This window comes from Giraffa tippelskirchi, chromosome 9, assembly GCF_054371585.1.
Source record: "Giraffa tippelskirchi isolate mGirTip1 chromosome 9, T2T-mGirTip1v1.2.pri, whole genome shotgun sequence".
Classification (NCBI taxonomy): domain Eukaryota; kingdom Metazoa; phylum Chordata; class Mammalia; order Artiodactyla; family Giraffidae; genus Giraffa; species Giraffa tippelskirchi.
This window is the reverse complement of record NC_137283.1, coordinates 144354557-144377544: the sequence shown is the minus strand read 5'-3', so window position 1 is coordinate 144377544 and position 22988 is coordinate 144354557. Positions and strand designations below refer to the sequence as shown.

At 41.9% G+C, this 22988-nt stretch overlaps 1 protein-coding gene across 5 annotated transcripts in view; it reads left to right on the top strand.

Annotated features, from left to right (window-relative positions):
• The window catches only part of ADAT2 (adenosine deaminase tRNA specific 2), a 28433-nt gene extending 6075 nt beyond the window's left edge, over nucleotides 1-22358 (top strand). For 2 of the 5 annotated variants that reach the window (XM_081531048.1, XM_081531050.1), the window contains 5 exons: nucleotides 10077-10181; nucleotides 13359-13509; nucleotides 17602-17708; nucleotides 20351-20423; nucleotides 20524-22358. In XM_081531048.1, the coding sequence (XP_081387174.1) occupies nucleotides 10077-10181; nucleotides 13359-13509; nucleotides 17602-17708; nucleotides 20351-20423; nucleotides 20524-20567 (480 nt within the window). In that variant the 3' untranslated portion in view covers nucleotides 20568-22358. Of the gene's footprint in view, nucleotides 1-10076; nucleotides 10182-13358; nucleotides 13510-17601; nucleotides 18974-20350; nucleotides 20424-20523 lie in introns of all 5 variants that reach the window. The other 3 variants (XR_014065850.1, XR_014065849.1, XM_081531049.1) reach the window with 3 other exon arrangements.
• The last annotated feature ends 630 nt before the right edge of the window (nucleotides 22359-22988 follow it).

The window sequence follows — 22988 nt, the reverse complement described above, 5'->3', positions numbered from 1 at the left end:
GTGACTACAACTATGAAATTAAAAGACACTTGCTCCTTGGAAGAAAAGCTATGACAAACCTAGACGGTGTATTAAAAAGCAGAGACATCACTTTGCCAACAATGGTCCCTATAGTCAAAGCTGTGGTTTTTCCAGTAGTCCTATATGGATGTGAGAGTTGGATCATAAAGAAGGCTGAGCACCGAGGAGTTGATGCTTTCAAACTGTGGTGCTGGAGGAGACTCTTGAGAGTCGCTTGTACAGCAAGGAGATCCAACCAGTCAATCCTAAAGGAAATCAACTCTGAATATTCATTGGAAGGACTGATGCTGAAGCTGAAGCTCCACTACTTTGGCCACCTGATGCAAAGGGCCGACTCATTGGAAGAGACCCTAATGCTGGGAAAAATTGAAGGCAAAAGGAGAAGGGAGCGGTAGAGAATGAGATGGTTAGATGGCATCACCGACTCAGTGGACGTGAATTTGAGCAAACTCTAGGAGGTAGTGGAGGACAGGGGAGCCTGGCATGCTGCAGTCCGTGGGGTTGAGAAGAGTCAGACATGACTTAGTGACTGAACAACAGCAGCAACGTGGAAGTAGATCCCACATGCTGCAGTTAAGAATTTGCATGCTGCAACTAAAACATTCTGTGCACTGCAGGTAAGACCTGGCATAGCCAAATAAATAAATATTAAAAAAAGTTCTGGTGTGCCTTAAAAAAAAGAATGGTTGAGAATGCTTCATTCTAAAAAAAAAAAAAAATTACATTGTAGGAACTGTTTGTATTTTATAGCTATTTCTAGGAATAATTCATAAGGAATCAGTGGAGATATACATAGAAGTTCTCCATTTGTCTATAATAGTGAGGAATTTGAAAAATAGCCACATGTGCTGGTGAAACAATAGGGGACCAATTAAGTGAATCATAAATATTTATGCAGAGAAGCACTATGTGGCCTTAAAAAAATCATGTGCTGAGAAAATATTACTCAACATAGAGAAATGTTTGTAATATGTTTCTAGATGAAAAAGGCAGACTGCTGATCGGTATATATAGTATAAATCTATTTGACTTTTTAGAAAGCTACAAATATGTATATGCAGGCATAGGAAAAAACCTGAAAAATTTCTGTTACAGAATAATACCAGTGATCATATTTTGTAGTGTTGGGATTATGAGTGGTTTTTATTTTTTGATGTGTGAATTTTTTTTACCCCCGAGTTTTCTGCCATACTTACTTTACACTTAGGAAAAAAAGAAAGATTGAGTATATAAATATATCATCAAAGAGTCAGAGGGAGAAAAGTTGCAAGGTTTCTGGAATAAATCGTGTATTATAGTTGCTTTTTCCAGGCACCTAGTATTAGTATAAGATTATGGCATGTCTGAGGGAAATTCAAAAAGAAATCAAGCACAGACACATCCATTGCATCAAATGTAGTGTGATTAAATGTTTCTCTGTGTTAGGCCTTGGGTCATGCGCTTGGCCTACAAAGGTGAGCAGAACAGGTTTGCTAGTGCTTGGATCTAGTGCTTCCCTCCAGGAGCTTGCTGTTTAATTGATGAAATTAAGCCGCATACAAATGAAAAAGTTAATAGTAGCAAGTCCAGGGTCCAAAATAAGAGGCAGACGTAAAATGCTAGCAGATAATAGGTGACAAAGTCCTGAGCAAGTTAGTTGAGTGACATTACAGGATGCTTTCTTAACTTGAAAAAGGGAAATGGGATGTGCTGCTGCTAAGTCGCTTCAGTCGTGTCCGACTCTGTGCGACCCCATAGACGGCAGCCCACCAGGCTCCGCCACCCCTGGGATTCTCCAGGCAAGAACACTGGAGTGGGTTGCCATTTCCTTCTCCAGTGCATGAAAGGGAAAAGTGAAAGTGAAGTCGCTCAGTCGTGTCTGACTCTCAGCGACCCCATGGACTGTAGCCTACCAGGCTCCTCTGTCCATGGGATTTTCCAGGCAAGAGTACTGGAGTGGGGTGCCATTGCCTTCTCCAAAATGGGATGTAGGTGAGTGGAAAAGAAGAGACGGGTTCTCAAGGGGAGGAATCATCAAGTACAAAGAAATGGAGGACTCGGTCTTGGGTAAGGAGGGGCTCCAACTCTCTGTCCGGAACAGGACTTCCTAACCAGGGCTCAGGTTTTAGGAGGAATCTATAAGCCCTGATGCTGTGCGTAAAAATGTCACGTGCATGTGCCTTTTTCATGTGGGAGTGTCCATAACTTTCACCAGATTCTCAGAGGGGCTCCAAGAAGTTTAAGGACAAAGGACTTGGGAGGATAATGAAAGGTTCGGCTGACTCAGTTGGCTGGTGGGGAGCTTGGGTGATGGCTGGGAGGCTCTTGGTGCCAGGTGGAGAAGTTTAGTGTGTTACAGGAGAACAGAGCTTCTCAGAGTCGTGAGCTGTAACAGCTCTAGTGTCGTTTGACCTTTTGAACGTTATTATTTTCTACGTAAGAGTTGTCCTGGCCGAATTGTCTTTTCCTCCAATTTTCTATTTTCTTTTGTAGGAGATATACTTGGGTACTCTTCAAGAGCCTATGCCCTGACCCCCTCTCTCCTCCTTTTACCACCGCATCACTAGAAAGTAGTTTGTAGGAAGGATGGCTTTAGAGAAACTGCACAGTCTCTTCCGTCCTAGAGCTGTCTTTATCTGTAGCAGGTGGACCCTAGCTAGAGTGCAGGAGATGACCTTTGAAGAGCAAAAGAAATGACATTAAAGACATTTGGAATAAGGGACCAGTGTTTGAGCCAGTGAGAAGAGAGATTTCATTCTTCAATTTTGAACCTTGGTAACTTATTAATTTATGAAAGCCAAAATCACCATTTTAAATAGTAACTGAGCCTCTCAAAAAAGATGAGGTGGTTGAAAACCTACATAGGTACAATTCAGAGCTGTTTTGCCTGATCTTTTGTGCATTTATAATGAAACGATCAGACTTGGCAGAAGAGGTGGTGGGAATGTTGGAAAGTACAAGATGGGATGGATTAAAAAGTCTTTTCAGTGTAATTACATCTATTTTGAACTTGACAGCAAAGCAAATATATGTATTTGATATATGCATACATACACGTGGCTCGTTTCCGTGGGGCTTTGAGGTTGCTCTCACCACCTCCTCTCTAAAGCGCCATTCCACCTGCTTGCCCCTCACCCTCCACTTGGCAGGTTAGGCCATTCCTCATCAACAGCATCATTTGCCCTTTTCAAGTACTAGTGTCACTCATGCTTTCTCTAATTGGGACAGCAGTGGAAGGCATTTTTACAAAAGTGAAACAGGAAGATAACATAGAGTGGGAAACAGAGTTAAAAGCAGATCCTTTTCTTGGAGGAAACAAGAGAAAATCCCAAGGAAAGAATGAAAGGCCCAAGTCACGTCCCCTCGGCTGTTTTCCAGGTGAACAAGTCAGGATGTGGAAGGAACCCCACCGGGCAGCTTGGGTTTGCCTCTGCCTGCCACCTACTCCCTCCTTCCCTCTGCTCTTGGATCCTCTCCTGCATGTTTGAAATGAACAAGGAGCCTCACGTAGAGCTCTTCAGCAGACAGGTTTACAGATAATCCTTGTCACGTGGCCCCCTGTTTATTTACTGTTTTTCTTTAAACTTTCTGCGTCTCACTCTCCTGCTGAATGTCCCCTTTCCTTTTGTCCCTTGAACTAGCGCTGCTAAGAACCCAAGCACCAGTAAAGTAGCTGGTCAGAGTAGACATCTGAGGCATAGCTGTGGCTGAGAACCCAGGAACCAGGCAGGTGCTCCACAGATTTGTTGAACAAGTGAGTGGATGGATCCAGATTGCCTGGGCTCTAGGCCCAGCCTCGCACAGCGACTGATCCCGTATCCTTCCCATGGCTCAGTCTCCTCATCTGTAAAATGGGGAAATCACGAACCAGTTGCAGAGGGTTATAAATTATAAAGTACATGAATTAATAATGTGCCTGAACTAGTCCTACATCAGGGAGAGCTTTTCAACAAGCTCTCAGCTCTTATGATTTGCAAGCTCAGAATCAGGACACTTGACATACAGACGTAACAGTCTGTGGTAATAGAAACTAGAAATGTAACTTACACATAAGTCCCTCTTCAGGCTACTGGTTTTCATTTCCTCCATCCCACCCAAACTGACCCTTCCTTCTTGGCCCAGTATTTTCCTTGGATCTTCTATAACCCCAGACACTCCTGGCTTTCCTCCTACCTCAGTAGGCATCTTTTCTTAATTGCCATTGTAAGAGCCTTCTGGTTTATTCCACCTTTTTTTTTTTTTTAATGTTTCATTTTGAAATAAGTACAAATTCACAGGAAGTTGCAACACAGTATACAGAGAAGGCCCCAATTCCCTTCACCTAGTTTCCTCTAGTGTTAACATATTACATAACTGTAGTGAAATATCACAGCCAGGAATATAACATTAATCCAGTCTGCAGCGCTGGTTCACATTTCATCAGCTTTATGTATATACACCTGTGTGTGCATCTGTGTATGCATAGTTCAGTGCAGTTTTGTTACCTTTTTTTTTTGATCACCACTAGAACTTCTCTATCACCACAAGGCTCCCTCATGCTACCCTTCTGTGGTCACCATCCTTTCCACACCCTAAACCCCAGAAATCACTAATCTATTCTCCATACCTATAGTTTTGTCATTTGGGAATGTTGTATACTTGAATATTTCACCTTTTGAGATTTTTTTTTTTCTCCCACTCAACATAATTTCCTTGAGTCAATTAATAGCTGATTCCTTTTCGTTACTGTGCAGTTTTCCATGGGTGGATGTAATGCACTTTGTTTAACCAGACAGCCCTTGAAGGACATTTGGGTCATTTCCAGTTTGGGGCTAGGAGTAAAATTTCATTGAACATTCATGTCTGTATATGAAATTGTGTTATTGTATGAACATAAGATTTCATTTCCCTGGGTAAACACATGCCCAGAGTACAATCATTGGGTCATATGTTAAGTGCATGTTTAGCTCTTTAAGGAACTACCAAACCGTCTCCCAGGGTGGCTGTAACAATTTTACATTCCTGCCAGCAATATATGAGATCCTGTTTCTCTGCTTCGCTGGCATCTGTTGTTAATACTTTTTATTTCAGCCATTCTGGTAAGTGTGTAGTGATAGCTCATTGTGGTTTTAATTTGCATTCTCTAATGGTTAATGATGTATCCATCTTTTCACATACTTATTTGCCATCTGTATGCCATCTTTGATAAAATGCTTTTTAATATCTTTTGCCCATTTTCTAACAATTTTTTTAAACTGTTGAATTTTGAGCATTTTTTTTTTCATAATCCAGATCTAGAATGTTACCGAATATGTTGTTATTCAGTCACTAAATTGTGTCTGACTCTTTGTGACCCAGCCATGAAATTAAAAGATGCTTACTCCTTGGAAGAAAAGCTATGACCAGCCTAGACAGCATATTAAAAAGCAGAGACATTACCAACAAAGGTCCATTTAGTCAAAGCTATGGTTTTTCCAGTAGTCATGTATGGATGTGAGAGCTGGACTATAAAGAAAGCTGAGTGCCGAAGAATTGATGCTTTTGAACTGTGGTGTTAGAGGAGAGACTCTTGAGAGTCCCTTGGACTGCAAGGAGATCCAACTATTCAGTCCTAAAGGAAATCAGTTCTGAACGTTCATTGGAAGCACTGATGCTGAAGCTGAAACTCCAATACTTTGACCACCTCTTGTGAAGAGTTGACTCATTGGAAAAGACCCTGATGCTGGGAAAGATTGAAGGTGGGAGAAGGGGACGACAGAGGATGAGATGGTGGGATGGCATCACCGATGCAATGGACATGACTTTGAGTAGGCTCCGGGAGTTGGTGATGGACAGGGAAGCCTGACGTGCTGCAGTCAGTGGGGTCACAAAGAGTCGGACACGACTGAGCGACTGAAATGAAGTGAACTTTGTCACCCCATGGGCTGCAGCACACCAGGCTCCTCTGTCCTTCACTATCTCCCAGAGGTTGCTCAAATTCATGTTACTTGAGTCAGTGATACTATCTAACCATCTCATCCTCTGTCACTCCCCTTTTCCTTGCCTTCAATCTTTCCCAGCATGAGGGTCTTTTCTGACTAGTGGGCTCTTTGCATCAGGTGACCAAAGTATTGGAGCTTCAGCTTCAGCATCAGTCCTTCCAATGAATATTAGGGTTGATTTCCTTTCGGGTTGACTGGTTTGATCTTGCTGTCCAAGGGACTCTCAAGAGTCCCCTTAAATAGGTGGTTTATAAATACTTTCTTCCCATTTTAGCTTATCTTTTCTTCCTCTTAACAGGATGTATTAGTTTTCTCTGGCTTCGGTAACAAATGCCTGCACACTTGGTGGCTTAGAACAACATAGGTTTATTCTCTTATGATTCTGGAGGCCAGGAGTCCACTCTCAGTTTCACTGCCCCCAAACCAGTGTGTCAGCAGGGCTGTGCACCCTCTGGGGCCCTAGAGGAGAATATATTTCCTGCCTTTTCCAATTTCTAACGTGACATTCCTTGCTTGGTTCGTGGCTCCTTCCCCCATCTTCAAAGCCAACAGCGTAGCATCTTCAAATCTCCCTGCTTCCATCGTCCCATCGCTTTCTACTTTATGTGTCAAATCTCTCTTCGTGTCTCTCATAAGGACAGTTATGATTGCATTTGGGGCCACCTAATAATCCAGGATAACTTTCCTATCTCAAGACCCTCGACAGATATTTGATGGATGAGCACATGATATGTCTCTCTTGTGCATCCCAGTTTATGTGTCATCCTGCACTTATTTTAAATTTCGTTCTCTGTGTGATGATTGCCTTAACTGTGCCAGTTCTTACTGTCTCCTCCCTCCCCAGCTGTCAGTCCTCCTCCCAGCTTTCCTTCCTGTAGTAACCTATGGTACAGTTGTATATTTATTTGTTTATATGCACCAAACCTTGGAACTGCAGTCTTTCAAACTTTGCACAAACTGGGTATGCTTTAACTGTTTTTACAGAACTGGGACAGAACTAGCCCGTGGATAGTGCATGACCCAGTTCTGAAGAATGTGGTCTTACGGCTTCAGATACTGTCTCCTTCCATCTCTCCAGGCCCCAGCTTTATCCCGCTACTCCAGATACAAGAGAAGTATCATTGCTCCCACAACATGCCTCTCCTTTCACCACTGTTGGCCAGATGAAAAGTGTCAGTTGAGCAAGTTTGAAACAGCTAAGGAACCCACGCTAGCATTATGATAGGGTTATTGCTGGGAGCAGGAGGCTAGTGCAGGAGACAGAACACACACTGTTTTCAGCTAAGCCTTCAGCTTGGCACTTTACATGCCCTGTGGTGTGTGTAAATACCTCTGTTTCAATAGGAATGTAGTCTTCTAGAGTGTCTTCCAGCCTGCCCAAACAGGAAATGCTATGCCTTTCTAGAAACAGCTATACTTGGGTTCTTTAATGAGGTGGAAATGATTGTACACTAGTCCAAGGGTCGCAACCATTTCAGGTTCAGGTTCTCTCTCACCTGTGGTGTCAGGGCATCCCAGAAGTAACCTGCCTGTTTTTGCTCTCTGCCTGAAGAAGTATTCCTTAGCTGTCCTGGGCCCAGAACTGCTGGGCTTCCTTCAACCACTGTGGTGGTATTTTAGTCTCTAAGTCATGTCCGACTCTTTGTGACCCCATGGACTGTAGCCCACCAGGCTCCTCTGTCCATGGGATTCTCCAGACAGGAATACTAGAGTGGGTTGCCATTTTCTTCTCCAGGTGATCTTCCCAACCCAGCAATCAAACCCACATCTCCTGCATTGCAGGCAGATTCTTTTACTGCTGAGCCGGCAGGGAAGCCCATTCCTTCAGCCATAGGGCTGGAAGAAAAATGGACAGCTGGTGATGGAGGGGTGACTCTACGACTATAATGATTGGTTTACCATCCCTGGGATGGTGGTGGAACTGTGCCTAAACTTAACTTTTCTCATTTGTATTTTTCAGTTGAGATATATTTCACATGAGTTTCCCTGGTGGCTCAGCAGTAAAGAATCCACCTGCAGTGCAGGAGCTGCGGGTTTGATCCCGGGGTCAGGAAGATCCCCTAGAGGAGAACGTGGCAACCCACTCCAGTATTCTTGCCTGGAGAATCCCATGAACAGAGGAGCCTGGCGGGCTACAGTCCATGGGGTCACACAGAGTCAAACACGACTGAAGTGACTTAGCACACATGCGCGCATGTTTCACATACAGTGAGATGCACAGGTCTTAAATGTATTGTTCGTTCAGTTCTGAATGATGCAGATATCTATGTAAGCCACACCCTTGTCACGATAAAGTTTTCACCTCCCCAGATTTCCTTGTGTCCATTTCCAATCAAGCTACACATCCCTATTCATGATGGAACCACTGTTGCAATCACTTCCATCATAGTCTATTCTAGTCCTTCACTTGAAGGGAATCATACAGTGTATGTGCTTTTGTGTTTGATTTCTTTTCCCTTAGCATGTCTAAGATTCATCCCTGTTGTTGTGTGTATCAGTAGTTTGTTTCTTTTTTTATTGCTGAGTAGTATTCCATGGTTTGTTTATCCATTCTTTTGTTGATGGACACCTGTGCTATTTCCTGTGTTTGGCTATTATGAATCAAGCTGTTATGAACATTCTTTTACAAGGTTTGTTTGTTTTTGCTGGACACATATTCTTTTAAGTAAATACTTAGGAGTGGAATAAGCTAGATGTTCATAGGCTCTATGTAGGTTTACTTCTTGGGGTTTCCTAGGTGGTAAACAACCTGCCTGCTAGTGCAGGAGATGTAAGAGATGCATGTTTGATCCCTGGGTCAGAAAGGTCCCATGGAGAAGGAAATAGCAACTCACTCCACTATTCTTGCCTGGAGAACCCTGTGGACAGAGGAGCCTGGAGGGCCATGGTCCATAGGGTGGCAAAGGGTCAGACACAACTGAAGCGACTTTAGCACACGTGTGTTTACTTCTTAAAGAAACTTCTAAAATGTTTTTCAAAATGGTTGTGCCAGTTTTGTATAGAGTGCTCCAAAGCCATTATTGTCCCGCTTAGAACAGAGATTGTGGGCACGGGGAGATATGCAGTCTGGTCACCTTGATGCTGTTGGAACTCCAGAGGATGTTTTCTGTAATTTTTAAAGCATCAAAAAGATTAAGCAAGTGGAATTTCAACAAAGAAAGAATTTTAATAAAAGACTTATAAATGTTACTTATTCTTCTACCTGTTTACAAATACATATGTGCTGTGCTATGCTAAGTTGCTTCAGTCATGTCCGACTCTTTGCAACCCTATGGAATATAGCCCGTTAGGCTCCTCTGTCCATGGGATCCCCCAGACAAGAATACTGGAGTGAATTGCCATTCCCTCCTCCAGGGGATCTTTCCAACCAAGGGATTGAACCCGCATCTCCTGCATTGGCAGGCAGCTTCTTTACCACTGTGCCACCTGAGAAGCCTGTACTCCATCAGAAAAGAGTGCACAGTTCAGTTCAGTTCAGTGCTCGGTTGTGTCTGACTCTTTGCGACCCCATGCACTGCAGCATGCCAGGCTTCCCTGTCCATCACCAACTCCTGGAGCTTGCTCAAACTCATGTCCATCAAGTCGGTGATGCCATCCAACCATCTCATCCTCTGTCATCCCCTTCTCCTCCCGCCTTCAATCTTTGCCAACATCAGGGTCTTTTCCAATGAGCCAGTTCTTCACATCAAGTGGCCAAAGTATTGGAGTTTCAGCTTCAGCATCAGTCCTTCCAATGAATATTCAGAACTAATTTCCTTTAGGATTGACTGGTTTGATCTCCTTGCTGTTCAAGGGACTCTCAAGAGTCTTCTCCAACACCCCTGGCAATATAAGAACAAGGGTCAAAAGTAGTCTTTGATCAGTTCTGCTTCGAATAAAAGAAAAATTCAGGGAGCTCAGGACCTATGATGGGGATTTGTTCTTGAGTCTCTCTCAATACAGACACAACAGAGAATAAAGGCACTGAATACCAAAGTAGGTTTTAGAAATGGGAAAACTGAGCTGCGTTTCTTTGCTCTGATATTTGTTCATGTGTGTACTCTTCAGGCTGCCTGTTTTCTCTTGTCTTTTCAAGTACTGAAGATCACCTGTTAGACTTTCCCCTTTGTCTTTCAGGCCAAAGACGCCCTAGACAATACTGAAGTTCCTGTTGGCTGCCTTATGGTCTACAACAATGAAGTGGTGGGGAAGGGGAGAAATGAAGTTAATCAAACCAAAAATGTATGTGAGTTGAATGGCATAATTGCAAACATATGACAGTGATTGATGGTAGGCGTGGAATGGATTTCTCGTGGTTGGTGGCAAGATGGATCTGTGTAGAGTTAGGTGACCATAAGTGGAAGGACAGTTTCCTGAAACCTTTTAAAATGTCTTTTTTTTTTTTTTCTGATTATAAAAAGTGATCCATACTGATTTTCAAAAATTTGGATAATTCAGAAAAATTTAATGTAGCAATAAATTCTTTGGGTCTGATTTTCCATTTCATAGAGCTTTACTTTTACATGAGTAAAATCCAGGAGGGGTTTTATTACATCCGAGTGCCCATACAGAAGAAATAAGTCCATCCACATTTTAAGCAAATGTAATATCTGGAAATTTTACTTTATAAGACATAGCAATTTAGCTCACATTGTATCCTTCATGGAGAAGGCAATGGCACCCCACTCCAGTACTCTTGCCTGGAAAATCCCATGGATGGAGGAGCCTGGTAGGCTGCAGTCCATGGGGTTGCGAAGAGTCAGACACGACTGAGAGACTTCACTTTCACTTTTCACTTTCATGCATTGGAGAAGGAAATGGCAACCCACTCCAGTGTTCTTGCCTGGAGAATCCTAGGGACGGGGGAGCCTGGTGGGCTTCCGTATATGGGGTTGCACAGAGTCTGCCACGACTGACGCGACTTAGCAGCAGCAGCAGCAGTATCCTTCATTGAGGCTTCCCTGGTAGCTCAGTTGGTAAAGAATCTGCCTGCAATGCAGGAGACCCCAGTTCAATTCCTGGGTTGGGACGATCCACTGGAGAAGGGATAGGCTACCCACTCCAGTATTCTTGGGTGTGTAGTACTTTTAATTAATGTGTTCCTCCTAGTCAGTTAAAAAGTCACCCTCAATTGATAGCTGTGGAGGTATAAAAGGATTGTATAAAGAAAGCTATTCCTATATCAGGTAATTCAGTGGAATACAGTCTCCACCACCTGCTGTCTCTGAACCTTCAGGTACACTTTTAAAGCTTGTGTGACTTTATTGTGGTTAGGTTGAGCAGTTATGAATTAAGGAAACACTTGTTGAATGTGGTATCACCACAGCGTGTTACAGTGAGTATAAATGAAATCTCAAGTTTTAGGATTATAAGAAGTGCCCGGGGGACTCAAGGGTAGCTTATAACCTTAACACCCCTCACGTAGACTTTGATCTTACTTGGGAGCCAGAGAATGAGCTGGGGCTATGAAGACTTTGACGTTCATTCATCATACTTATCAATAAGAAAGCCCAGATTTAGTGAAACATAAGCAAAATAGGAACCCAAATTCACAAAACAATTGTTACATGGACATCAAGATGCCTGTAAGATAAGTAATAAGCCATGTGTGTGTGTGTTAGTCACTCAGTCGTTTCCAACTCTTTGCAACCACATGGACTGCAGCCCGCCAGGCTTCTCTGTCCATGGAATTCTCCAGGCAAGAATACTGGAGTGAATTGCCATTTACTTCTCCAGGGGATCTTCCCAACTCAGGGGTCAAACCTGTGTCTCCTGCATTGCCAACAGATTCTTTACCATCTGAGCCACCTGGAAAGCCCAATAACCCATAGTACACCAATTAGTGAATCTACAGATACTTATTCGGGAGTAGAATTTTGTGATTTAAATAATTGTCGTATCTCCCTATTTGTATTTTGTGGTTCAGTACAGTATCTTTAACATGAGAAAGTCGGATGTCCTAGCAACATCTGTCTAAACCCCCAGTGACCTGAGTTTCTTCCACACCTTGAAATTAACCTGGATTTATTTTTTGTATTCTGTGCTCTTTAGAAGGTTACCCTACAATCACAGTATAGAAAGACTCTTGACCCCAAAAGAGGAGACCTAAGTCCTACTTGTGGTTCTACTACCATTACCCACCATCACCACCGCCATCACCTTGCCCAGCTGTGTGTCTTTAGTAACCTCCTAATGTAGCTTTCTTAGCTTCTCGTTCTTCAGCAGTACAAGAGTTGATTGAGATGATTTAGGTCAGTGATTATTTCTCGAGAACTATAAGGACATTTGATTCAGTAATTCTGAACCTGATTTCTAAAAAGCACCTGAGTTGGGGGAACTTTGCTTTTTTTTAAGCCCCCCAGTTGGCTCTGGTACGCAGTCAGGTGTGGGAACCTCTTTGCCAAAGAACCTTCCAGCTCTGAGTTTATCATTCTTGGCCAGCAGGGCTCCCATCTGCCTCTGGCTTCCATGGCCCCTTGGCCATGGTGCCAGCACTTTCCACAGGTAAATGAACACCTTTCTGTTTGCCCCACCGAATTTTATGCTTCTGGAAGACACAGACTTTTCTCCCCCACAAAGTTTAGTGCAGTGGCTTGTACATAGCTGACACTAAGTATAAGTTTATTGATAAACATGATTATCATGAATACTCTAAATAATTGCCACATAGCATAGCATAGTACATATATAGTGTTATGTGTGACGGTGCTTCATATAATTCATATCACTTTATGAGATGTAGATACCAGAATTACATTTGGGGAAACTAAGGCTTGGAAAAGCTATGTAACTTGCCCAAGGCTATACAGTTAGTAATGTCACAGTCAGGATTCAGACTGAAGTATGGTTGATTTCAAATTTTGTGCATTTCTCCTATACTCTACTGCTCCGATAAAGTATCTGAAACTGATACCAAACCTCTGCTTCTCTTTAGAGTCTGCCAGTATATAAAATCTTATCCCAGAGAAAATGTAAGTGATGATATCCCAGTGATGACATTAAATATAGATTTGTTTAGAATGAGGTCAGCGACAGTCTTGAAAATATATTCGAACCTAAAGCACATGCTTACGAAAACTTCAGGTTCCTTGGAAATATTCAGGAACCATGGACGACATTTTTTATTTGAGACTTATCTCTCTGGTATTTTCATTGAAAGAGTGTCCCCTAAAGGACTTAGATACTTAACTAAAAATAGAGCACTAATTCCTGTGACATCTCAGATTAGGTATCTTTTGTCGGCAAGGCTATGGTACTTGAAGTAGGAAATACACTGTCAGCTGCTAAGGGTGTCCTGAAACCTTTATTTGCTGAAATGTTTGCAGAAACAATAGGCCCGTTTTTCATATTTATTTTGGAATATTTGTGAAATACTGTTACATGAGCCAACAAGGTCAATGCAGGCGGCTCTCTTTCCAGGCTACTCGACATGCAGAAATGGTGGCCATTGACCAGGCCCTAGACTGGTGCCGTCGACGCAGCAAGAGTCCTTCTGAAGTGTTTGAACACACTGTGCTGTACGTCACCGTGGAGCCCTGTATTATGTGCGCAGCTGCTCTCCGCCTAATGAGTATCCTTTGACTTCACAGGTTCTGTGGCTCTTACTCATCTTGTGAACTCAAAAATGGACAGTGGAATGAGGGGCTGGGAGGGAGGCTCCTCCCACCAGAGGGAGGAGCTTATATGTATACATGTGGCTGATTCATGATGTTGTACAGCAGAAACCAACACAGCATTGTAAAGCAATTATATTTCAATTAAAAAAAAAAATCAAAGGCATCAGTGTAAAACAAAAAAGTCCAGACAATGTTAAAAAACAAAAGAGTCTGCTGTATGAAAACAGAATTATGAAACAAATTTTGGAAGATGTACTTTACAAAATACAGTGTTCCTTGGCCAAAACATTTTTTAGAAAGATTTTTGAATAATAAAATCTTTTTTTTAATATCAATAAACTATAACAAGTAAGTGAGAGCAAGAAACTCTTCAAGCTAACTTAAACTGTCAGGTAAAGACAGAACATAAATTAGACATAAACATAAATTAGACAGAACATAAATTTAACAGTGTACATAAGAAAAGATCTGAAGAACACGCACGTATTTTGCCTTTGGTGAACAGATTACAGGTGACTTAAAATTTCTCTTTCTCTGTTTATAAGTTTTTAGTGTTTATTTTTGCCAGAATACCTATTACATACAAGGCTTGAAAAATTGTAAGTCAGAAGTAAATACAAAGTGAAAGTATTTATGATACTATCTTGTTGTTGTTCAGTCGGTCAGTAGTGTCCAACTCTTTGAGACCCCATGGACTGCAGCACGCCAGGCTTCCCTGTCCTTCACTGTCTCCCAGAGTTTGCTCAGACTCTTGTCTGTTGAGTCATTGGTGCCATCCAACCATCTCATCCTCTGTCGTCCCCTTCTCCTCCTGCCCTCAATCTTTCCCATCATCAAGGTCTTTTCCAGTGAGTTAGCTATTCACATCAGGTGGCCAAAGGATTGGAGTTTCAGCTTCACCATCCATTCTTCCAATGAATATTCAGGGTTGATTTCCTTTAGGATTGGACTCTCAAGAGGCTCCTCCAGCACCACAGTTTGAAAGCATCAATTCTTCGGTGCTCAGCCTTCCTTATGGTCCAACTCTCACCTCCATACATGACTACTGGAAAAACCATAGCTTTGACTATATGGACCTTTGACAGCAAAGTGATGTCTCTGCTTTTTAATACGTTGTCTAGGTTCGTCATAGCTTTTCTTCCAAGTAGCAAGTGTCTTTTAATTTCGTGACTGCAGTCACTGTCCACAGTGATTTTGGACCCCATGAACTGTAAACTGTAAATGAATGGGAAGTTGATACAGTTGTAGCTCTTTGAATTGTGTCTTTCATAGAATAAGTGACATAAATACTGAGTACCGCAAGTTAGCCTCTAAAGATCTTTTTAAAAATTGTTTGATAATTCAACAACTAATTGTTGAATCTCATGCTAGCATATTCTTATGTATTTATTTTGGTTGTTGCTGTTTAGTCGCTCAGTCTTATCTGACTCTTTGCGACCCCATGGACTACAGCATGCCAGGCTTCCCTGTCCTTCACCATCTCCCGGAGCTTGCTCAAACTCATGTCCATTATTTTGGTATATGCGTGTGAATCATTTAATCACTAAAAGTGATAGAGAGGGCTTCGAGTATGATAAGACATACAGCTTCCGCTTTGTAAACTCTCTGCCCATTGTGCCATCCAGAGTGGCTCCATTTTAGTCTGGTTTATTCTGGGCCACAGTTATATTTGCTTGAGGAAAGAACAGAGGAAAACTCTGTTATTTTTAAGAGGAGAAAATCTCTGGATTAAATTCCTGCCTCCCTTCTGGCTCCAATTCTCTAGTGATTCCAAAATATCTCCTTTAGGAGAGGCCAGAGAGAGCACCAAGCTGCGAGCAATTAGCAAATACACATTCAGTTTTCACTCCATTTGCAGTTGTGAGATGTTAATTTTTAAATCCTTCAAACCTCTTTCTTTTGTGTAACTAGATTGTGAAGTGAAGTGAAAGTTGCTCAGTCATGTCCAACTCTGCGACCCCATGGACTATACAGTTCATAGAATTCTCCAGGCCAGAATACTGGAGTGGGTAGCCTTTCCCTTCTCCAGGGGATCTTCCCAACCCAGGAATTGAACCAGGGTCTCCTGCATTGCAGGCAGATTCTTTACCAACTGAGCTATCGAGGAAGCCTAAAACTAAGTTATATTCTAGAAGGAACTTCCTGAATTAAAGGGTGCTTCAGTTCAGTTCAGTTCAGTCGCTCAGTCGTGTCCGACTCTTTGCGATGCCATGAATCGCAGCATGCCAGGCCTCCCTGTCCATCACCAACTCCCAGAGTTTACCTAAACTCATGTCCATCGAGTCGGTGATGCCATCCAGCCATCTCATCCTCTGTCATCCCCTTCTCCTCCTGCCCCCAATCCTTCCCAGCATCAGGGTCTTTTCCAATGAGTCAGCTCTTCACATCAGGTGGCCAAAGTATTGGAGTTTCAGCTTCAATATCAGTCCTTCCAATGAACACCCAGGAGTGATCTCCTTTAGGATGGACTGGTTGGATCTCCTTGCAGTACAAGGGACTCTCAAGAGTCTTCTCCAACACCACAGTTCAAAAGCATCAATTCTTCAGTGCTCAGCTTTCTTTATAGTCCAACTCTCACATCCATACATGACCACTGGAAAAACCATAGCCTTGACTAGACAGACCTTTGTTGGCAAAGTAATGTCTCTGCTTTTAAATATGCTATCTAGTTTGGTCATAACCTTCCTTCCAAAGAGTAAGTGTCTTTTAATTTCATGGCTGCAATCACCATCAGCAGTGATTTTGGAGCTCCAAAAAATAAAGTCTGCCACTGTTTCCACTGTTTCCCCATCTATTTCCCATGAAGTGATGGGACCAGATGCCATGATCTTAGTTTTCTGAACGTTGAGCTTTAAGCCAACTTTTTCACTCTCCTCTTTCACTTTCATCAAGAGGCTCTTTAGTTCTTCTTCACTTTCTGCCATAAGGGTGGTGTCATCTGCATATCTGAGGTTATTGATATTTCTCCCGGCAATCTTGATTCCAGCTTGTGCTTCTTCCAGCCCAGCATTTCTCATGATGTACTCTGCATATAAGTTAAATAAGCAAGGTGACAGTATACAGCCTTGACGTACTCCTTTTCCTATTTGGAACCAGTCTGTTGTTCCATGTCCAGTTCTAACTGTTGCTTCCTGACCTGCATACAGGTTTCTCAAGAGTCATGTCAGATGGTCTGGTATTCCCATGTCTTTCAGAATTTTCCACAGTTTATTGTGATCCACACAGTCAAAGGCTTTGGCATAGTCAATAAAGCAGAAATAGATGTTTTTCTGGAACTCTCTTGCTTTTTCGATGATCCATCGGATGTTGGCGATTTGATCTCTGGTTCCTCTGCCTTTTCTAAAACCAGCTTGTACATCTGGAAGTTCACGGTTCACGTATTGCTAAAGCCTGGCTTGGAGAGTTTTAAGCATTACTTTACTAGCATGTGAGATGAGTGCAATTGTGCGGTAGTTTGAGCATTCTTTGGCATTGCCTTTCTTTGGGATTGGAATGAAAACTGACCTTTTCCAGTCCTGTGGCCACTGCTGAGTTTTCCAAATTTGCTGGCATATTGAGTGCAGCACTTTCACAGCATCATCTTTCAGGATTTGAAATAGCTCAACTGGAATTCCATCACCTCCACTAGCCTTGTTCATAGTGATGCTTTCTAAGGCCCACTTGACTTCACATTCCAGGATGTCTGGCTCTAGATGAGTGATCACACCATCGTGCTTATCTGGGTTGCGAAGATCTTTTTTGTACAGTTCTTCTGTGTATTCTTGCCACCTCTTCTTAGACCTAGAGAAAAACCTCTGGTCTGGCAGCGGTGGAATTTGAACCCATGACTCTGAAGAGGCTGGAGCCTAAATCCAGCACCTTAGACTGCTCGGCCATGCTACTTGATTGCAAAACTGAATTTTAAAGACTAAGCCCAAGTTTAATTATTTTTAAGGGTAGCATGGGCTTTCCTCTCTAGGATAGCTGGTATAAATAAACCCACCCTAGTTTCGTCACAATATGCACTTGAACTGCCTATTCTTTGTAGGACCTTAATTCTTTCTCAGGAATCCCGCTGGTTGTCTATGGCTGCCAGAATGAAAGATTTGGTGGTTGTGGCTCTGTCCTGGATATTGCCTCTGCTGATCTACCGAGTACTGGGAAACCATTTCAGGTAACATGAACTGTTATAGTTTCTCTTTCTTTCTAATTACTCTTATCTCACCTACGGGCTTGCGAGTAATTAGCGTGTTGTCAGTACACCAAGGAGCCATGACTGAACTAGGTGGGTGCTAGCAACCTCTGGTCAAGGTCATGGATGCCTCAGTGTAAGACTGCAGGTAATCATTTCCAGGTGAGTGCTTAGCTGTCTTAATGAACAGAATCCCTCCAGAAGGAGAGTTCCAGCCTTCCAAGCTTTCCTCTGACAGTCTTCACAAACATCATCAGCTATGTGTAAGGACCCTACCACTATGGGCCTCTCCCCTCCACATGTGTGCCTGGCTCCATGCTGTACCAAATTTGCATGATGCTTAGTCTGTGTTGGTGACTATAGCAGCCATTTACAGTGAATGCACAATATTTTTCACAAAGTCAGTCATTTTGCTTGATTGCCCTGTACTATTTTTGGCATCTAGCAATCAATACCTGATTTCATTTTTTTTTTTTTCCTCTGCCTTTTTGATGTTGAAATTTCCCCCAGGCCCAAGAATCCACTTAGAAATTCTACTTTCTCTTTAACTTTGACACTTCTCCCAGAGTTTTCATGTTTAAGGCTATGAGCAGAAGGAATTTTTATTTCAGAGTTTGGTCTCTAGACAAATACCAGTTCACATAAATTGGTTTGATTTTTTTTCTCTTTAAGATGTAAGGTTAATCTTAAACGTATCATGCTTTAAAAAGAAAAGGACTTAACAAATGCTGGACATGGTGGGTAGTTAACAAAGACCTCAGATATTCTTGGGAGAATATTAAGTACCTATGAAGGGCTAAATTTGGTTAAATCCCAATGAGAACAAGTTTTGGAAAACATTCTATTTTGAGTTTTCCCAGCTGAACATTGGCTTTCTCAACAAGCCCTGCACTTTTGAGAACAGATGACTTTTAACATCACATCAGAAAAGAAATCGTCATAGGATGGAGAGTAAGTAGTACAGTTAGCTTGATCATTAAAACAATCTGCAAAGTGATTTGCCTTCTTCCAGTCGCTTCTATCAGTAACTCAGATTTTGCTTACATAACTCTTTGCAAGTGAATTGCTGAAAGATCTGAAGAATTCCTCAAAGCTTCCGAGCTGAACAAAGATGAGCCCTTAGATATCAGACATGAGTGGAACATTTCTGTCCAACATGCCAGTGATGTTGCCAGTGACATAACCAGTGACTGCATCATGCTGTGCACCTTCAAAGGGTGCAGCATCAAGTCCAGACTCCTTCAAAGGCCTGTATATTTTGACTTCATTTTACTGCTTGAATTTCTTTCCTTGTACTCCCTTAATAATCACCCCACCACTATCGGCTGGTTGTCTCACAACCTAAGCTTATTCCTGCTCTTTTCCTGAGATGATCTGCTCAGTCTCTCTAAATATTCTCTAACATTAAGTTTCATCCCCCTACTGTTATCCCAATTTCTTATTCTTTCACATGTTGATCTTTTCTCTGAAAGAATCAAAGATAGAAGAAACTGAACACTTAAAAAAAATCCTCTGTAGTAAGGTTCGACTAGTTTTTTCTGTAAAAAGCCTGAGAGGAAATATTTTTGCTTTTGTGAGCCACTTATATCTTTGTCACATTTTTTTTTTTAACCCTTTAAAATGTAAAAACCATTCTTAGCTGACCATTTCTAGCTGTGGACTGCCAACCCGAGCTCTGTAGAATCAAGCACTTCATGGGCCCCTGTTAAAGAACAGCAGATAGAAATAGCTTAGTGCTCAGTGAGCACTCACAATGTGCCGGGTGTTTTAATTAACAGGGGTTATGTTATCTAATCTCATTTTGTTGTTGTCATTGTTCATTTGCTAAGTCATGTCCGACTCTTTGCGACCCCATGAACTATAGCATGCCAGGCTTCCTTGTCCTTCACTATCTCCCAGAGCTTGTTCAAACTCATGTCCATTGCATCAGTGATGCCATCCAAGCATCTCATCCTCTGTTGCCCCTTTCTCCTGCCTTCAGTCTTTCCCAGCATCAGGGTCTTTTCCAGTGAGTCAGCTCTTCACATCAGGTAGTGAAAATATTGGAGCTTCAGCTTCAGCATCTGTTCTTCCAATGAATACATTCAGGGTTGATTTCCTTTAGGGTTGACTGGTTGGATCTCCTTGCTGTCCAAGGGACTCTCAAGAGTCTTCTCCAGCACCACAGTTCCACAGCATCAGTTCTTCAGTGTTCAGCCTTCTTTACGGTCCAACTCTTACATCTGTACATGACTACTGGAAAAACCATACCTTTGACTATCTAATCTCATTTAATTTTCACAAAATCCTTTTGGGTTAATTGCTATAATTACCTATATTTTACATATGAGGGAACCGAGGCATAGAAAGTTGAAGTATCTTATACAAGATCACATAACTAGTAGGTGTACTGGGATCACACAGTTAGTTGATTGAAAAATAACAATGAGTTGATTAGAGTGATGTTTAATTGAGGTCTTTTTTTTTGGAAATATACTTTCTTACTGATTTTTACTAATATCCATGAGGTGTATTAATGTTATCTGAAATATGTTTACATAATGATGTATGTGTTGCCATTTTTATGGAATACAGCACACATTTTCCTAGGCCTGTGTTCATTCTCAGCTTTCTTGTTTCATCAGTGCACCCCTGGATATCGGGCTGAGGAGGCAGTGGAGATGTTAAAGACCTTCTACAAACAAGAAAATCCAAATGGTCAGTTTTCCCCTACCGTGTACACATACTTAGTCAGTATGAAGCAAGTCTGCGTGGGCCTACCTCTTCATTTCCTCTTTCTTTTCTATTCTTTTCACAGCACCAAAATCAAAGGTTCGAAAAAAGGAATGTCACAAATCCTGAACTTGTTCTAATGAAAGACTCATGCCCCTGGGACGACATTCTTGAACAGAAAGCTGTTTACATCGTTGAAGCATATGTTTATATATTGTCCATAATTTGTGGGAAAATGGTTTCTCATTATTTGCTCTCTTAAAGGAACAAATGAGCACTTTTTAAAGTCTGACAGTTGCAAACAACTCCTAGCTTTTCCACAAGCTGAAAGACCATTTTTGAGAAGGGGAAAAGTTAAAGATTGAGGTTTTAGAAATTAGTAAGCAGTGCCTGTTATTCATGCCAAAATCATTATGGCTGGTTCAGGAATGCACTGACTTTCAGAGGATGTGTATCCAGAGTCAGTTACCTGGTGTGTCTGCCTGGAGAGCATCACCCTAGAGACACCTGCTCCAGGCCTTTCAGACTTGGATCCTTCATTCTTGGCAGCCACCATGTTCTCCCAGGTTGCGTGTGGCGGCAGGGAGGGAGACTTCCTTGGAAGTTGTATTAATATATGAATCATATACATAATGGACCATGATTCTGTGGTCCTTAGAAGAGATTTTTGCTTTTATAAAGCATTTAGAGAAAATACATACTTTTAAAACACATGTTCATCATTTAACAGCATACTGCAATCATAAAACCTTATTCATGCCTTCTTTGAAGATGAATAGTCTTAAAAATAAAAGAAATGCCTAAGTGGATGACTCTTTATTTGTTATTGAGCAAATCTACTGTGCCAGGCTCTGTTCATTCACTGAAGTGAAAGCTGCTTGGTCGTGTCCGACTTTGCAACCCCATGGACTGTAGCCCTCCAGGCTCCTCTGTCCATGGAATTCTCCAGGCAAGAATACTGGAGTGGGTTGCCATTAGCAAAATGAAGTATCCTGCCCTCATGAAGCTCCTCGTCTAACAGGAGGAGACAGACAATGATCATAATAGATTATACAGTATGTTAGAGGGTGATAAGAATTATGGCAAAAAGAAAAAGAACAAGGCAGGGAGGTGGGCATGCCACTCAGTAGGAGGAATGATTGCAGAATTAAATAGAATGATTCATTATATCTGAAATCAAACACTGCTATTTTTCTGTGAAAATCCAGATTTAGAATTTAAAATCTAGAATGTAAAAGTGACTTCCCTGGCAATCCAGCTGTTAAGACTCTGAGTTTCCACTGCAGGTAGCAAGGGTTCTATCCCTGGTTGGGAAACTAAGATCCCACATGCCATGCAGCACGGCCAAAAAAAAAATCTAGAATGTAAAAGTGTGAGCACAGCCCTAGAAAGGGTATCCACAGCAGGAAGTTCGGATACTCACCTTCCTGACTATAGCAGGGGTTGGCACTATGAACCTCAGCTTTGCAGAGCCTCTTGGGGATGCTCTGTGTCTGCCCAGAAGGGGGCCTCGCTGTTCCATCAGAAACCCAGCTCCAAGCCTTGGAGGGCAGCTCCTCAGTTGCATTTCTTCAGTGGATTCATTTCCTTGATGCAAAGCATCTGTATTTGTTGGTTCTGCCATTTGAGTGATGTCTCTGACTTGTTTGTTTTGAATTATATTACAGGCTGGAATGTAATTGTGGTGAAAGGATTTTTATATTGCCGAGAGTAGCAGCTAATCACAGTTACGTGCTACAGAGGGTTTATAATGGCATGGTTTTGTACGTGTGTGTTTTTAACTGCATTTGAGAAGTTTTATGGAGATGAATACGCATGATTTTAAATCTATAATAATTTTGAATGTACCTTCCATTCAATTTCACCTACTTTAAAAATGATCTTCTCATTAAATTTTAGTGCTTTGACTAGATTATACAATTTTGCCGTTGGTCATGATTCATTTCTGCTCCTTAGGCTTTTCTGCAAGTGGACTTCATTGTACTTATTGTCTTCGTGTCATTTTCTTGGGGATTATTTGCAGACAAAAAACCTGAGAGCTTTTTTTTCTGGTGAGTACCACCCCGTAAGTTTAGCCACACATCTTATGTCAAGTAAGTTCTTGGTGTTAGTCCCTCAGTCGTGTCTGACTCTTTGTGACCACATGGACTGTAGCCCACTAGGCTCCTCTGTCCATGGAATTTTCCAGGCAAGAATACTGGCGTGGGTTGCCATTTCCTTCTCCAGGGATTCTTCCCTACCCAGAGAGTGAACCTGGGTCTCCAGCATTGCAGGCAGACGCTTTACTGACTGAGCCACCAGGGAAGCTTAAAACCTCTTAAGTTCTTGGTAAACATTGTTAAATAAAATTAGTGATTGAAATTTGGGGGAAAATGAATAATGAGAGTATCTGGGATACAAAGCCAAAGCCAAAAATAGTATCTGGGTATTTTAACCCAGAGACAGTCACTACTAAAAGGATCAAGAAAATAATAAAACTATAAATAGGGAAGGATACAAAAGACTTACCAATATACATATGTTCTTTACTGCTTTGAAGAATGTATAAGT